General features: G+C 35.6%; 1 protein-coding gene across 3 annotated transcripts in view; it reads left to right on the top strand.

The window, feature by feature from the left end:
- Window positions 1-15779, top strand: part of LOC103496866 (nicastrin) — a 36280-nt gene extending 20501 nt beyond the window's left edge. Inside the window, exons 11-16 of one of the 3 annotated variants that reach the window (XM_008458893.3) lie at window positions 1719-1838; window positions 9229-9300; window positions 11873-12013; window positions 12222-12306; window positions 12415-12853; window positions 14963-15779. In XM_008458893.3, the coding sequence (XP_008457115.1) occupies window positions 1719-1838; window positions 9229-9300; window positions 11873-12013; window positions 12222-12306; window positions 12415-12853; window positions 14963-15227 (1122 nt within the window). In that variant the 3' untranslated portion in view covers window positions 15228-15779. The remainder of the gene's footprint in view (window positions 1-1718; window positions 1839-9228; window positions 9301-11872; window positions 12014-12221; window positions 12307-12414; window positions 12854-14962) is intronic. The other 2 variants (XM_008458895.3, XM_051085491.1) reach the window with 2 other exon arrangements.
- The last annotated feature ends 2035 nt before the right edge of the window (window positions 15780-17814 follow it).

A 17814-nucleotide genomic window follows, 5' to 3' on the forward strand; every position in this document is an offset into this window, starting at 1 on the left:
CACCAGAGAACTTTGGTGAATGCTCTGAAGGTAGTCGTCACATAAGGGCTAGTGTTGGTAGTCTGGGATGCAGTCCTTGTAGAACTACTGTAAGGAGAGAGAGAACCGAAAAAGGGAAGCAGAGGAAGGAGGGAGGGGGGAGGAGAGAGGAGAGAGAATAGAGAGAACTTACCTTCTCTAACTGAAGATTTGGATCCTTAGTAATAATCTTTACTAAACCATGATTTTGAAGGGTTTTTTCCTGGTTGGTTAAAGGGTATTTTCCAATCCTCATTTTTGTCTTTTGTAGGTAATTACTGCTAAGCAAAGATTTTACTTCCAGTCGTCTTAGTAGTATTATTATTTGATTGATATTAGAAATATGACATGTGCCTATATGAAACGAGGAGTTAAAAAGAATACATTTAATTTTCTTGTATTTAGATGGGTTTCCTTCTCTGGGCTTGGTTTTGTGGATGCCTTTCTAATATTCTCAAGGAAAAAAAGCCCAAAATCCATTTGTATGGCTTGAAATGGCCCAACCCTAAACAGAAACAATTCAAAGATTTTGCCATTACTACACTCACAATCGAAATCTTTTTTATATTTTTACCGAATCACATTTTTTGTGTGAAATATATATATCTTGTGTAATTTAAAGTGTTAAATATTTCAATCAACATGTACAAATATTTTTAAAAATAGAAGCAGCGTGTTCGCATCCGTGCCATTTTGCGTGTGGCTCTGGGTTCTTGTACATTATTTTTGCATTTGTGTTTGCAAATTTCTCTTTTGTATTTCAAATTGAAGTTCATTGTCTATCATTTCACAAAAGGATTAAAAAAAGAAAAAGGAAAAAGGAAGAAAAGGAAAGGGAAAAAAAAGAAAAGAAAATGTAGATGGTTGATGGCCTTTTCTGTTCAAGGAGTACTTGATTTGGAGGCGTGAAAGATCTTTTCTATTTTTATTATTTTTTTGGTGACCCCTTTTTTTGAAGGCTATGATTTTCTTAATGGTTTTTATAGGCACCTATCTAACTGGATTGATTTTCTTGTTGAAATTAGCTGAATATATCAGTGAAACCTTATTAATAGTAATGAAACCAGCCAAAATGTTTTTGGTTTTCAAATTATAGAGGTCAAACCCAGTGGTAATAGTTATTATTGTTGGTCCTTTTCTTTTTCCTTCTTCTTTTTTTTATTTGGGGGGGGGGGGGGGGGGGGGGGGATAATCATATTTGTATGTCCTTTTTTACATGCATGTTTAACGAGACATAGTGAGTGGTTTTGATGTGTGGGATATAATCGTCCAAAGCCCACATGCCAATAAACATGAACTGATAGCTGTATATATTAATGAAATAAACCAAAATACTTTAATTACAGAGATCAAACCCTCTGGTATATTGTTATTCTTGTCGCTCCTTTTCTTTTTTACCTTCTTTCCTTTTTTTCCTTTTGGGGGGGTGGATTAGGTTAGTGGTTCTATTCTATCCTAATGCCATATTCATATGCTTATGTTTTCTTTTTTGCATACATGTTTAGCATTTATGAGACACAGTGGCCAGTAGATGTGTGGGATATAATCGTCCCAAGCTCATATGCACATGGTCTATAATTTATTTCCTTTTCTATTTGGCTTCATTCAGATTGATTTCATAGGGCATGGTGCTAAGTCTTGTCTGTAACTTTTGTTTTTCCCTGTTCTTTTCTTGCTAATAGTTATTCCTGATTATACAGCTTGTTTTTGTTGTCTTCACTGGAGAGTCCTGGGGTTACCTCGGTAGTAGGAGATTTTTGCTTGAACTTGATTTACAGTCTGATGCTGTCAGTGGCCTCAGCAATAGATTAATTGATATGGTATACTACTGAACTTGTGAATTAACTTTTGAATTAATGCTCTGAATTTTAGTTTGCTTGTACTCATTGTATTTGACAGCGCAGAATTATAGTTGTCTCTGAGAGAAACATGTATATTTTCTACTTTTGTTATTCGAGTGTCTTCCTAGGACAATATCACTGGAAAAATGCATAATGGATGAAGAGAATTATCCAAATCCTTTGGCTGCTAATTTGAAACAGTTGAAGGGTGATTTCTCCCTTTATCGTCTGTGGTTTTTGTCTGTATCATGTGTAGTTTGTATAACATACGTACAATTATGGCAAGTTTTTGGTGTGATGTTTATCTTTGAAACTTCTCTCTTTATTTTTAAATTTTTATTTGCTTAATATGTTATTTTTAATTTTAAAGATAAATATTTTCTTTACGTGTCAACTTTCAGGACTCAAGCTTTTGTTAGTAGAAAGATTGAGAAGATTACGAGGGATTTCCTATGGAAACCCTTCCCAGAGAACATTAGCTTAGGTGAGACATTCTGTCTAGGTCGATTAGTTAGGGAGAGCTTAGGCATCTGGAATTTGAAACTTCGGAATGAGGCCTTGCAATTCCAATGGTTACAGCAGTTTCTCATCAAAACATCGACCCTCTGCCATCTGAATGGGCCCCATTACGTCATTTAAAAGGCACCACCGCCAATACTTGGTTAGCCTCTCCCTCCTTTTTTAAATATGTTGTTCGCTGGGTTGGGATGGCCTGAAGATTTATTTTTGGTTAGATTGTTGGTGCCTTGGTGGAGCACAAACTTCTTTGTCTAGAGTTCCTTCTCTATTATCAATCTTCAACTAAGCAGCACTATATTCCATTGTTTCCCCACTTTTTGGGTCCTCCTTGGTACAACTTGGGCTGTTGTAGCCTTGTTTATCGAGGAGTCTTACGTCCCGAATAACCTGTTACAATAATACCAGCACACACACACAAAAACTAACAGATAACACAGAACAAGAACAAGCCTATCACACTATACACTGTAATAATAGGAGGCAATCTGGAACTTATATATTTATATAGGAAAGGTTCTCACAAAATGATTCCAGCCAGATGAGAGGGCTGTTCTCTCCCAGATGAACAAGGTTGTCCATTCAAAACATTCCAAAATATTCCAATGTCCGTACCCTTGGGACCACTAGCCATTCAAACTACCATTTTGTCTATGCTGAAATGCCTTTCTTACCCTTCCTCTTTCTTTGATAAACTTGGGTGATTGGAGGCCTAGCAATACCCCCATGGAGAAGAGCCACCTTGTCCTCAAGGTGGAAATCGGGGAATTGGTTTACTAGCGTTGCATAAGATTCCCATGTGGCTTTATGACTCGGTTGATCTTTCCAATGAACCAAATACTCCTAGTCCCTTTCGGCATCATTCCAACAGAGTTGGGTCACCTGGTCGGGCTCCAAAACTAGCTCCATCGGATCATTAAGCGCTGATATGTCCGGTTGGATACTGTGTTTGTCGCCCACTGCCCTTTTTAATTTCGAAACATGGAAAACCGGGTGTATTTTGGCATTATCCGGCAGGTCTAACAAGTAGGCTACCTCGCCGACCCTTCCCATCACCATATAAGAAGTATTTAGGGGATAGCTTGTCACAACGCCTCTTAGCTACCGACTGCTGCATATAGGGTTGTAACTTCAAATATACCCAGTCTCCAATGTCAAATACTACTTCCCGTCGGTGTACATCGGCAAACTTCTTCATTTGCTCCTGGGCATGTTGTAAATGTTGCTTCAAAACTGCTAGCGTTTCATCCCTGTTTTGTAACTGATATTCGACTGAATCATTTGGTGTTGTGCTCACTTGACCGTACGAGATAATGGGGGGCGGGGGCTGTCCATAAACCACCATGTAAGGGGTAGTTTTGATCAACGCATGATAGTTGGTGTTGTACCAATATTCGGCCCACGCTAGCTTTTCACTCCATGTTTTGGGTCGCTCTTGACACAAACACCCTAAGTATAATTCGAGGCACTTGTTAACTACTTTCGTTTGGCCATCGGTTTGGGGATGATACGCCGTGCTTCTTTTCAACTGGGTCTCCTGTAAGCGGAATAATTCCTTCCAAAAGTGGCTAAAAAACAGTTGGTCACGATCGGACACTATTGAACGGGGATATTTGTGGAGGCGCACTACTTCCTTAATGAATTCCACAGCTACCGTTTTGGCGGAGAACGGATGACTCAATGCGATAAAGTGTGCATATTTACTCAAGCAATCCACCACTACCAACACCGAGTCAAACTTCCTGGATCGTGGCAAGTATTTTTTGCACGTTCTACCACTGAGCTGGGAATTTATCAATTATGGGAATTGGGACCCATACTTGATCTCGTGGACCCATACTTGTCCCTAAAAATGTTAATGAAGCAAGGGCAGCCAAAGGATCGGGGATTTCTCGTGGATTTCAGGTCCATGGGTATATCAAAGGCGGACAGACAACTAACGATTAGTGAAGCTGTAGAAGAGCTACGACCAGAATTCGAACAACTTGAGCGGGAATTTGCAGATGTATTCAACATGCCATCGGAATTACCCCCAATGAGACAAGTTGATCACCGCATTCAATTGAAGGAAGGTACAGATCCCATTAATGTATGGCCATACCGTTACCCACATGTTCACAAGAATGAAATTGTAAACTAGTGAATGAGATGCTCGACTCTGGAATTATTCGGCCAAGTGTCAGCCCGGTTTCCAGTCCTGTGATCCTAGTGAAAAAGAAAGAAGGGGGGGTGGCGATTTTGCGTGGATTATAGGGTGCTGAATAGAGCGACAGTACCCGATAAATTCCCAATTCCCATAATTGACTATTGCCCCGTGCAGCTCATCATCTTTTCTTCCGTGAGTTGGGCCGCCTCCATCATGTCTTCAGGCCCACGACCCTCATGGAGAATACCTTTGTTCTAATTATTGGATCCAGACCGTTGGTGAACGTTCCCTCCAAAACATCTTTTGCAATCTCCAGCAGGGGCGCTGATAATTCCTCAAACTTTTGCAGATATTCTCTCACCGATCCTTCCTGTTTGATCGCCAAAAATCCTGCACACGACGTTCCATGTTCTCTACTCCGAAATCGATTATACATTCTTTCTTTTAGCTCCTTCCAGGATCTGAACCGTTTGCGGTTTTTTGCCCATCTAAACCAGCTCAATCCCTTCCCTTCCAAGCTAACCACGACGATTTTCAGTTTCTCTCGTACATTCAAGAGATGCATTTGAAAGTAATGTTCCGCCCTATAGAACCATCCATCTGGATCCTCCCCGTTAAAAACCGACATCTCTCACTTTTTGAACTTGATCCTATCCTGTCTAGCCCCTGTTTCCACGCTCAAGGACGTTTCCCCTTCTTCCACCTCCTCTTCGGTCGTGTCTTCATTCCTTACTTCCTCTTTCCGGTGCTTATCCCAGTCATTTCCGAACCTCCCAGTTGTCTCTGGCGGTCCTCGTAAATCGCCGACAACATGGCGTGCACCTTCTCTAAATTTTTCTGCACTAACGGCAGCCTTTGGACCTCTTGCTTAATCACCTCGATCTCTGCTTCTAAAGCGGTTAAACGATCCTCTATCATCTTCTGCGTCATCTTCTTCCACCTCCCCAGATTGTCGACTCGCTCTGATACCAATGTTACGTCCCAAATAACCTGTTACAATAATACCAGCACACACACAGAAACTAACAGATAACACAGAACAAGAACAAGCCTATCACACTATACACTGTAATAATAGGAGGTAATCTGAAACTTATATATTTATATAGGAATGGTTGATCATTACAAAGGTTCTCACAAAATGATTCCAGCCAGATGAGAGGGTTGTTCTCTCCCTAATGAACAAGGTTGTCCATTCAAAACATTCCAAAATATTCCAATGCCTAACCCTAGCTAAAAGCTCCCATATATATAGACCCCTTTAAATGCTGCCATGTACCCTTGGGACCGCTGGCCATTCTAACTTCCATTTTGTTTATGCTGAAATGTCTTTCTTACCCTCTTCCTCTTTCTTTGATAAACTTGGGTGATTGGAGGCCTAGCAAGGAGTTTGTGTGTATGTTGTTGCCCTGGTCTCTTTTGGATTCTTCAGTTATCCTCGTGGGAATTTGGAAAGTTAGGTGTTGATCTCCTAATCCTTCAAAACGCTTCTCTTGCAATATCTTTTTCAACCTTTTGGCAACCCTTGTTCCCATTGATCTTCTACTCACTATGGAAGGTGCATACTCCAAAGAAGGTCACTTTGGATCGGATTCATATACTACTATGTCTTGAGGCCAAAATGTTATTTTGTCTCCAAGGAGGTGTTAAGGTTCTATGTCATTTGCTATGGCAGTGCCATTTTTCTTGCCATATTAGGGATCGCATGTTTGAGACCCTACAAGTGAGTTAGCTTGGTTCCTAAAAGAGATTGTTCTTGTACGATGGAGTAAGTGTTTCTTCACGGAAGCTGTCTTTGGACATCTGCTTGTTTTGCCATCAATAGGAGCATATGACTTGTGAGAAATGACAAGATCTTTATATAGGGTTTGAGAGGCCTTGATCCTTAATTTGGTTCAGTGCCTTGCTTTGGGCAATATCCTGCTTTTGGCCTCTCCCTTGGAGGTAATCTGAGGGTGATTTCCTTTTTGGATTCCACGGTGGATAAGGTTTGGAAGAGGCTCACTTCATGGAAGAATAATATCCGAGGTATTTCACTTGGTAGGGAGTCGATGGAGTAAGAGGTTCGGGGAGGGGAGCGGGGTAGAGCTTGGATATTTCATTTGTATATAAATGAAAGCTGGTTTCGGAAAATAACTTTGTGAGAATAAAATAATTAAAAATTCAAATATTGCATAGTTTTCAAGATAAATTCTCGAACTTTGAGATGTTTGGATGTACCTCTTCATCTGCTATGCTTTCATTTATTTTGCTCTTTGTTTTCTTTTTTACTTTGAGAATTAGTCTCATTTCATTATTTGAATGAAGTGACTCGTTTCTGTTTAACAAAAGGTTAAATTCCCATATCCCTGAAACCACACCTATGCATGGTACCTTCATTGCCAGGATTGTTTCTATAAATTGGTAATCTCATGTGGGTAAGAGAAGTATGCTGGCAATATATTTTCTCCCTCATACGGCATAAAGAGAGTGGGGTTCCACAGTTTCCAAGTCGAGGAAAATAAGGATTTCATGTCTGTCATATTTGAAGTGGCCTAGCCTGGCATTTGCTTCAAATAAAATGATGCAGATTTGGGAATATGTTTTCTGTTGGATTTCCTTGTATCTTTTATAATATTTATTTTGTATTATGTATACATTTCTATTTATATAGATTTGGAATGTTTCTTATTGGTTGGTGGCCTTTCTCCTATATAAGAAGACCTTGCAGTTGTTCTTAGACAAGTCAGAAGAAATGCAATAATATCTTGTTGAATGAAAAATTCTTTATGCGAAACGTGGTAAGTGATAAGGACTAAACTATGCGATTGATAGTTTTGAGAGTCCTACGCGATAGAGTTGTCGAATTATGTGAATTATGTGATATTGATCATGACTACGTGATAGTATCAGCTATGCGAAATACTAGAATATCTCATTGCACATGCTGATGTCCTAGACAAGATAGGATATAGTAAATGACATGATCTTTATTGCATAATTAAAGAATCAAATGTTTTATTACCGTTTTACATTTAATTTCCATTGTAACCTTCCCCTTAATTACAAACATTTCAAAAGTTCATTTCCCTAATTAATTTCCAACGTCGCTCTTTGTCTCCTCACTCTATATAAACATCTTTCATTCTCCGTTTTGAGATATGAGATAAATAAGAAAAACTCTTTATCAAACTTTCCTTCTATGAGATTTTCGAGCAAAACAAAGTGTTTATTTGAGTGTTTCGACCAATTAGTTTCGGTGAAAAACTAATTGAAGAACACGACTGTTTTATCCTGGAGACGATAAGACATTAGATATCTGTTTGCACAAAGGAGCAAAGCCACAAAACGTCTTAAAGAAAACGAGATCTGCAGCTCAACCTTCTATCTTAACTAGTTTCTATTTTGCAGTTGGCGTATTAACAAGAGGCATTTTAACTAGGCAAGCTGATCATTAGGAGAACTGATTAGTATGTGACAAGTCCCTTCGAGCTGGTCCTAAGACATTTTGATCAATACTTAAGACGAGATAACAAGCGATCAATCTAGGCGTTTTGATTAACAAGGCGAGATACTAAATCTTCGAGCGAAATACAAGGCGAGCTAGCACGTGATTTGTCTAGGCGTTAAGGCTTCTCAACATATCATCCCTGGCGAATTGCAACAACATATCTAGTATGCAAAATTGTCAAATAGTTATAAAACCTTCACTTTTAGAATAGACAACTTATTTGTTCTGAGGAATATACAAGAAGCCCCTGATGGTTCTAATTGGAAACTAGCAATCTCGGGGGAAATGAATACTCTAAGACAAGGTAATCATTAGCCCCTCTCAATGCTCTTTCATGGAAGGTAGGAAAATCCTTGATCCGGTCTTAATTGCAAACGAAATCGTGGAAGAACACTGAGCTAAGAGGAAAGGAAGGGTGATTTTGAAGCTTGACCTTGGAAAGGCCTTCAATTGTGTGGATTGGGATTTCCTTGAAAAAGTCACGACCATAAATTTTTTTGACCAGAAATGGATATCGTCTTTTTCCTCTCTCTCATCTTTTTAAAAGATATTGTTCTTTTCTCTCCAGTTTTTCTTTCTTTATTCCTTCTTCTCGAGTTTTTTCCAAATCATCGAACTTAAGAAACTGACGAGATCGATTGACTGACTGTGTGGTTGGCTGATCGGTATTCTCCACCATCCCAAGACCGACAAAAACCAACCATTGTAAACTGATGTGTCGGTGGTCGGCATCGGTTTTTGCCCAAAACTGATATCTACTGACCTGATGATCACCCGTACGTGACAGGATAAAACATATTGAGTTTGACAAACATTTTATAAAAGAGAAGATTAATGTAGGTGTAATATGCATATTTTATTTTTTGACTGAAAACAACTGATTAGTTAACTGAAGGCTTTTCAGAAGGACAATTTGATAAATTTATCAATAAGCTGAATATGGAAGATTTCTACCAACCAACTTGTGGAAAGTGTGTTGGATTTCCATATATGCCATTTACAATAGTTTTCCTATATTTATTGTTTAGATTTGTAAATTGTAATTTTTTTACTTGGTATTTCTCTTATATAGGAAGAGCTTGTAGTTGTTCTTAGACAAGTAAGAAGTAATACAATAATATTCTTTTTCTTTCTAAGACTCCCTCTTTCTTTTCTTTTGTTTGAGCTAGACCTGCCTTGTTTATTTATTTTTTCTTGCTTTCACTTGTTCGATTTAGGTTTTTGAAATTGGATCTGTTGGAAAGAGTTCCAATCATGGATCTGGAAACTTTTTCGCTCACATGACAGAGGTAATGGCTTTTTTCCTCTAAACTATTTTATTATTATTGAAGGGGAAATTAATGTTTTGCCCATTAGGTTAGAGATCCCATTTAACCTGTTGGAATTCCTTGGCCCGCCTGTACCTAGAGAATGAGAGAGGGAGGGAGTGGGGAAAGATTTCTCTTTGTTGAACAGGGTCGGGGATGTCTCGACCATGCTTTGATTCCGATGGATCCCAAATTAGTTATACTTGTTGGAAGACACATTGCGCATTGCATGTGGCTTAAAATGTTGATGACTTAGTTTTTATGATTAAATTTCAATTTCAATTTTTATCTCAAGTTAATTATCTAACTAAAAACTTGCATTTTCTAAACTCATTAAAATCTAGAACATACTTGTTTAATTAGATTTCCAAAAAAATACAAAAAGTTGCTTGGAAACATGAAAATTTTATATCTGGAGTCACATGAGAAATGCATAAAGTTACTATCGTGTGAAGAGAAGAACTAAAAGACATACAATATGAAGAAATAAACAAAAAACTTGTGGGCTTGGAATATGCAGAAGATCGAACAAGTGGAAATCAATATTAATTGGGAGAGGAAGTATTATTGTAGGAGTTTGAATGCAAAACCTCTTGGACCACTCACTTTGATACCAATTTAAATCACCAGTTGATCCAAAAGCTTAAGCTAATGGTTAAAGGTAAATTTAATATTATATCATCTAAGATCAACTGATTTCTTTATACAAAACGAGAGGTAAATTTAAAGCTACTAGAGGCCTTGAGCTAGAAGATCCCTTGTGGCTCTTCCTATTTATTATTGTGATGGACTCCTTTAGTGCTATCCTCACATTTACTATTGTGATGGACTCCTAAAGTCATATCATCAAGAAGGCAGCCAGCATTGGCTCTATTAAAGGCTTCTCTGTCAGTATTGACTTGCCTCAAATCAACCCCTTCCTCCGCTACTCTTTCTTCTTCTTCCCTCTCATTCTCATTCAAATCTGGGTCAAAGGCTAAGTCTAAAAAACATCCAAAATCAAGGGTTTTCCTAACTTGAGGAGGAGTGTTAGAAATAATGGGCTTTGAACATTAATGAAAGCCCATGAGTATTAAGATTTACTTTGCCCTAATTTTTTATTCTTTCAATTCGGCTCGTGTTGCATATAAATTTTCCCTCTTTTGTACCTTTATGATCATCAGAAAATAATAAAAAACATATGTATTGTGGTTTTTCTATTTGTACTAGGGTTTCCACGTAGTTCTTGTATTCTTTCTTCGTCTTTATTTTTCTATAATAACTAAACTGTCCCAAAGGTCTAATTTAATACGATTAAACATGCATAATTGAATTTTCCCATAACATTAAGTTCAAAGGATCCTTAGGTGGAATGCTTAATTTCCATGCATCTAATTGACATTCATTAGGTTCAATTCTAGGTTGGTTAAAGCAATGCTCATCAAAATAGAATAACTAATCAATTGACTCCTCTCCATGGCGGGGCTGTCTTCCAGTTGACTCCTCTCTCTGCAGCCGCCGCAGCCACACCTCCTTCATTCCAATCGGATCGAAAAACATCTTTAATTCAGCTACCGGAAATTATTCCGAAATGGAAAGTGGTGAGTCCTCTACTCACCACAAAGAAAGGTAAATCTACCCATGATGACTAGGGTTTTGTCGTCACCACACTTTGATCCATATTGAAAAGAAGAAGGCAACACAAGGTATACGTGGAAAATCCTAGTACAGGAAGAAAAAACCACGATAGAAGCCACCTTATTATTTTCTAATGATCCAAAAAATACAAGGGTAAAGAATGTATATAGGTTATAAGCCTTAACAAATAAGGAAATAAAATTAGGGTACAATGAATTACAAAAGTACTCTTCAGTTGATTATAAACCATCAACTAGCCCCTTATTTCCAACCACACATATATGGCGTCTGATTCTTTTTCCCCTCATTGATATATGTATAGTGTCTGATTCTTTTTCTCTTCAATGATGTTTGGATCTTAAGGAAAAAACACAAATGGTTATAACGTAATTGCTTGGATTATCCGCTAAGAATAATGGTAGAGAAGTTTATAAATGTCTACGTAGTGAACTTGATTTTACCAAAGATGATGAAAATGTGAATTCCCAACCATTTATGCGTTGGAGAGACTGTTTCCTGAAATCAAGACATTACTTGAACGCTATTGTGGGTACATGTGAAGAAATGATGAAAAGGGCTGTATTTGCTCTAGAATTGGGAGTTCTTATCGTGATGCATGACTACTTAATAGGTGGATTCACTGTAAATTCTAGCTTGGCTCATTATTTCTGAAATAATGGTCTACTTTTCCACATTCAACGTGCAATGCATCTAGACAGAAGAATCACTGAATGTGATAAAATGCTCATCCAAACTGTTGAGAGTCCGAGACCATTACTTGTTTTCATATTGGATATTTGATCTATTTTGTTGCTATACTAGTTCGACACATGTTGATATTTTGTTTTATAACCTATGATGCACAGAGTAACTACAGTCGTGTTGGATGGAAGTTTTTATTTGAGCCTGTTATTTTAGCGAGATATTGCTTCTGTAGGTTTCATCTTCCAAGAATGAGACATGGAACGCCTTGAAGCTTGCTCGAGAGTCACTTCCACTAGAGAACATAAAAGTCTCTCCAGCTAGTACTACAAATCCAGGGATACCTCCATCTTCATTGATGGCATTTCTGGCAAAGGTTTTCAACAACATATTTGATGATACTATTATTTACCCTTTATTGTTCAGACCATCTGATCTATTATATTTCGTTTTTCGACCAAAAGAAAAAAAGGAAAGAAAAAAAGAAAAAGAAAGAAACACAAACGTGCACAAAATTAGAAATGAAAGGCACTCAATTTAAAGTTTGAGACCTTGATAATGACTAGTTTGTCTGGTTCATGCAGAACCCACAGATCTCTGGGGTGGTATTAGACGACTTCGATACTGGCTTTACCAACCAATTTTACCAGAGCCACCTCGATGATTTACGTAAGTTTTTATGTTTTTTTCTTTTCTTCATGTTCTTTATTTGTTGTTCATCACAATTATTTATAGCAGGTCCTGCTTTTTCTTATTAATCATATTTTCTTAATCCAGATAATATAAACTCATCGGCTATTGAAGCAGCTGCTTTACTTGTTGCCCGAACTCTTTACATTCTTGCAATCAACAAAAACGAATTGAGTAGTTCTGTCCTAACTGCTATCAAAGTGAACACCTCGTTGGTTGAAGAACTTATTGGTTGTCTCCTGAATTGTGACCCTGGTCTCTCTTGTGAGTTGGTGAAGAGATATATTACTCCCTCCAGTGTTTGTCCGAACCATTATGTTGGTGTCATCCTTGATGAACCTTCCTCTGCTCCTTATCCTGATTATGTCCATGACGTTTCAAGATTTGTTTGGAACTTTTTGGCTGACAGAACATCTATTCCTAAAGAGAATACTAGCTCAGTCTGTTCACAGAATTGTGACGACAGAAGTGAGGTGTGCATTGGAGCGGAGACTGGAAAGGGAACTTGTGTCATATCAACTACCAGGTAATTTTATATCTATAGGCAGACAGCTATTTTACAAAGGCATATTGGTGGACGTGGCATACTTAGATATTACATAAAAAATGAAGTAAAGAACATAAACACATTTTTAATTAAATTAAAGTAAAAGATATTAAAAAGCTGCAACTTAAAGTATAGCTCAATTGGTTTAAGACATTTATTTTCTATTAAGAGGTTGGATAAGGATGTTTGCCACCTTACATGTTGACTGCAAAAGTGTCTTGAGGAAGATTGCTGAGAGAGAGAGTTTTGACGGCAATAATGTAGGGTTGTAAGTGGGCTGGTCTGTCTTGCCACCTAAATCGATGTTAACACTCCAAATGGAAGTCAAGAACACAGATTTTATAGATTATTTGATCAGTTGTCCCTGTTTTTTTTTTTTCTTTTTTTTTTTTTGTCCTTCATTATTTTTTAGTGAAGGGAATAAAGGAGAGGTATGTACTTGCCCCCACTTCACCTTTTTCTTTCTGATGAGAATGGTGGCAATTGTACGACTTTAACTTAGATAGTATACATGCAAAATTGGTCCTTTCTTTTTCTGTTTTCTTTTCCTAAAATGGGAAACCAAATTTGACCAAAGGAAAAAACAGAGGTTGAAGAGAAACCTAAAAAGGAAAGGGCTGGCCAACCCATAACAGGGAATTACCATTTTCCCTTTTTTTTTTTTAAGAACCCAGCTTTTGTGACTTTCTCATTGTTGCTTTGTAGCCTAAGACACTACCTTCGGATGGTCCACTCTTTACAACGACATAATATTATTTGTTTTAACATATGATTTCATTTCATACATAATCTTCTTTATTCATCAATTAAATTTTATTCTTGTACGTATTTTTTTTCCACGGATGGTCATACTGAGGAGCTCAGCTTGTTTCTTGGGTGATTGGTAATTCGTGTGGCTGATTGCTTCCACATTCCAATAATGAGCAACATGCTTTATTCTAATTTATTTATTATTAATTTTAATTATTATTATTATTATTAGGCTAATTTATAAAAAGTTTCTATAAACTTTGTGGTTTGTGTAAAAAATGTCCCTGAACTTTCGAAAGTTTAAAGAGTGCCCTTAAACTTTCGAAAAGGGTTCAAAAATACTTTTACAGTTAGTATCGGATAGAAATTGTAAAAAATATCACTAAACTATTAAAAAATTTCATAAATACTCTCAAAACTTCAAAAAAAAAAAAAAAAAAAAAACTCATCAATTTCTTAGTACCCAAAATAAAAACAAAAAATTTAAATTAAAACCATATTTTTAGATTTTCATCAATATGTAAATATTTCTATCGATATTTTCACATTTATGTGGATTTGATATCGATAGAAGGGGTGAATCGATATTTCCATTACATCATAAAAAATCTACTAATCACAAAAAATAAACATTAAAACGACACTATATAATAAATAATAGACATGTTTACTTATTTGAATATAATAAATTAAAATTTCTATAAAATTAAGACTTTGATATATTCATCTATATCGACATTTTAAAGTACGGTTAAAACATAAAATTTCACAATGTTCAAAAATAAAAATTTCTACACTCAAACAATAATTAGTCAAACAAAAAAATCACATTAATAGATCTATTAGGCTATAACTGTATGTTAATAGTCAAATAAATTTTTTATTTGACAATTAAATATATGTTAATTACAAAAACTATAGAGATTGATTGTGTTTGTGATCTATATCAGCGTGTGTTAATAGTAAAAAAATAATTAAGTTTTGGTTTTAACTTAAAATATAGGGTTCTGTTTTGGTTGGTGAGAAAATTGGTGTAACATTTGGTTCAATGAAAGTATTTTTAAACTTTTTTTTTTTTAACTTCAAGGGTATTTATGAAATTTTTTATTGTCTAGGGATATTTTTTAAACAAATCTTTAACGGTTTCCCCCAGAACTAAGGGTGTTTGTTAACCATTTTCAGAAGTTTGGGGATAATTTTGATCCAAACTACCAAGTTCAAGAGCAATTTTTTTAATTTAACTTTATTGTTAATACAACTTGCATGCTAGTTACTCTGCAGAATGCTCTTTAAAATGACTTTCCTTTTCTTTCTAATATCTATAGTTATTTGCTACAGGTACATTCCAGCATACTCAACAAGATTGAAGTTCGAATCTGGATATTGGAGCGTGCTTCCTCCAAATTCATCAGACCATCTGGGTGCTGTTGATCCTGTTTGGACAGAGAGCAATTGGAATACAATAGGACTCCGTATATATACCATCCAAGCTGCAGCTTATGATCGTTTTGTTTTACTTGGAGGCATTACTACCACAATATTAGCTTATTTTGCAATAGTAGCCGTGCGAAGCTCCATTATAAAAGCATTAAAGAGAGATTGATACAGCGTTTTAAGTAAATTAATGGAACTGCTGAATGAAAAGGCTGAGAAAACTAGGACTGTTCAATCATTTTCGCGCCCGAGGATTTTGGATACAGTTGCAGAGGTGTTGTATTGTTTAATTTTTCAACCCTCTTTTCTCCCATTGGTGAAGGGCCGAATCTGTTGTCTTTGAAGCTCTACATGTTAGTTTGCAAATGATGTAAACTCCGGATGAGAATCTGTATAGTTGGTTCTTTTATCTGTTGTGAGCTTGTGATTCTTGTAGCTTATCTTGTCTCTGGTGCAGCACCTACACATGATTTACTTGCCTGATCATTACCAAAACAGAAAAGACATCGATGGGCTCGAAGGCGGGTAATCAAACATGTTTCTGTATATTTAATCCAACAGTTCATTGGAATTGAAAATAGACAGAAAATTCTACTGACCTGGGCACCGTTTTTGTTTTTTAAAATTCTCTTGTTCAGTTTTCTTCCCCCTGTCCTAGGAACATCTTGTAGCTTATATTTGATAGTTGATTGAGAAAAGTGAACGAACATCTTATAGCTTATGTATGAATAGCAAAGCTTCTAAACCTAAACCTATATGAGATCATGTTTAAGATGATAGAACAAGTAAATCCCGGATGGATGATATATTTACTATGTAATTTGAAACAAAATTTTCAACATTAGGGGGAGAAATTAAGAAAATGTTGGAAAAATAAATTGAATGAAATGCATAAGTATTGTCTCATTTTGATCCTTATATAGATTATTTTGAACTAGAAGTTCAAAAGATATCTTATTTGAAATAAAACGATATCAAATCAATTGCAGATGCATTTATAGAATATTTATAATCGTAAGAAAGTGATCGAGTTATAGTGGTTACAAAGATACCATTTAAGAATGATATCTTAGTGTAACAAGTTGTCAATACTATACGCTTGAAGCGTGATAGATAGATGTGAGTTCCAAAGAGAGATCCTCAAAGAAGTAGCCAATTAACACCTCAGTTAAGAATATGAGTATTCTAGAAGAAATCTTAAACATGAGTACTCATAAGAATCTTAAAATAAATAAGGATAGTAAAAATATCTCGATAAACTTATATGTCATGACAAGAAATGGAATCATATTTAAATAATTTGACAACATTTTTGCATACAATAATGTTGCTCACAATATTATTAATATGTATTTAGACATCTTGAACAATGTCGTGACGACATAGAAATGATTGACTTATATAAAAAAAAACAATCCAATCAAAATAAACTTGTGGTCAAATCGTGAGAACTAGTAGTTTAGACATTTAGATAATGTTGAACATAGTAAATACAAGTATTTGTAAGAAAAACAAATAGAAAGCGTGACAAGTTCCATAATAATTATCGCAAAGAATTGGTATTAGTTATATAAGAGATACATATTCTCCTATGGTGGATACAATACCATTAGATATCTAACATATCTTATTGTGTATGAAAAGCTAAACATACACGTTATAGATGTAGTCACTATACGTTTATATGAATATATTAATAATTCTATTCCTAGAGGATTAAAGGTTCTAAAATCATATGATTCAATAATAAGATAGTTATAAAATACTTCAAACGAATATCATCATCTTATTATATTTTTGTTGATATGAGGGTATATAAATAATCTCTATTTGCCTACATGCTTTTAAAAGAAATCACATTTTGTCTTTAACTTGCAAATAAAATATAAAACAAATGAAATTGGACTAGTTATATCATTGAACTTTCCTAGGGTGGTTCACTCAGTTGGCCATGTGAAAAAAAGATTATATCATCTGGTATAAAAAAAGATAATAAAGAACTTGAGGACTTGAAGAACCATAATAATTTTAAGAAATAAGTATACTCATATCTTTACTAGTTTATACACTACTTGTTGTAATACATTTAGTAATTTTGTTACATAAAAATTATATTTCTCTAAAGTAGAATTAAACTATGTTATGTTTAATTTAAGAACTAGCTCACGTGAATCTATTTTATTCGAATAAATATAATTGTGGTTTAGTTGTTTATGAGGATGCATGCATGTTATTTATCTAACCCATGCAAGCTAGATTGTACTCAAGTTACTTAGTACATATAGAAGAGTTTTTATATTATGGTAGCTTATGAAACATATTAGAACTACCTTAAATCATGCTATACTAATGATGTACAAAACTAGCCAATAATGTTCTTATATGAAGACAAAGCATCAATTGAGAACATCAATATTTAACAAAATTCTTTAAAAGACAACTGAGGCAGATTTATTTACAAATGCATTACTCATACCAACATTTGGAAAGCTGAAACACAACATTGAAATGCGACAACTCGGATAACTCAAAGGATGTACTCATGCTCATGAGGGGAGTAAAAATATTACACTTTTTTTTTCCTTGACTATGGATTTTCCTATCGGGTTTTTCTAGCAAAGTTTTTAATAAGACAATTATTGAAATATATAAAATGATATACTCTGTTTCCTTTACTAGATTTTTTTCTCATCGAGTTTTTTTCTAGTAAGGTTTTAACGAGACATTTATTTTATGGACATCTAAAGGGGAGTATT

Source organism: Cucumis melo, chromosome 6, assembly GCF_025177605.1.
Source record: "Cucumis melo cultivar AY chromosome 6, USDA_Cmelo_AY_1.0, whole genome shotgun sequence".
Classification (NCBI taxonomy): Eukaryota; Viridiplantae; Streptophyta; class Magnoliopsida; order Cucurbitales; family Cucurbitaceae; genus Cucumis; species Cucumis melo.